At 53.6% G+C, this 614-nt stretch overlaps 1 protein-coding gene across 1 annotated transcript in view; it reads right to left on the minus strand.

Annotated features, from left to right (window-relative positions):
* ANKRD40 (ankyrin repeat domain 40) overlaps positions 1-608 on the minus strand; it is a 6,794-nt gene extending 6,186 nt beyond the window's left edge. The window contains exon 1 of the mRNA XM_018572714.1: positions 483-608. Within this exon, the coding sequence (XP_018428216.1) occupies positions 483-585 (103 nt within the window). The 5' untranslated portion in view covers positions 586-608. The remainder of the gene's footprint in view (positions 1-482) is intronic.
* Between the last annotated feature and the right edge of the window lie 6 nt (positions 609-614).

Genomic DNA, 614 nt, shown 5'->3' on the forward strand with positions numbered 1-614 from the left:
GGTTACAGACCCCCAATGAGAGACTGCAATACAATACGAGTCCTACACCTACACCCAATGGAGGCCGTCACCGACGGCAACCAGAGTCCATCTTCAGATCTGAAAATGAAAGCTGGAAGCTGATTGGTCATCACTCCATGCCGGTCTCTCCGCAGCAGTCAGATGTGTTGGAGCTCTGCAGAGAGGCCGCTGCTTACACACAGATAGGAGACGTTATATACTGATGGTCATGTGCAGCCGGCTGTCATTCATCCTCCATGTGGACCACAACCACCCCAGCCGTCCAGGAAGGAGCGCCACGTCCCAGCGCTATGACCACACGGATCTCCATCCTCCATGTATTAGGACTCACAGTGACATGTCACCCTCCATGCAGGCTTGATGAAGCCAATCATATGACCCTCCATTTAGCCACTCATGTCACCCTCCATGCAGATTTATTGCAGCCACTCATGTCACCCTCCATGCGGACACTCACCAGCCGTTGATCTCATTCTGGGAGTTGACATCCACCCCGGAGATCAGCAGCTTTTGCACTTCTTCGAGGTCCCCCAATGCAGCTGCTTCCCTCAGTCTTTCTTCCATGTGTGTGGGGGGGAGCTGTCATTCAGAGG

The sequence above is a fragment of the Nanorana parkeri genome, unplaced genomic scaffold, assembly GCF_000935625.1.
Source record: "Nanorana parkeri isolate BGI_ZX_2015 unplaced genomic scaffold, ASM93562v1 scaffold2113, whole genome shotgun sequence".
Classification (NCBI taxonomy): domain Eukaryota; kingdom Metazoa; phylum Chordata; class Amphibia; order Anura; family Dicroglossidae; genus Nanorana; species Nanorana parkeri.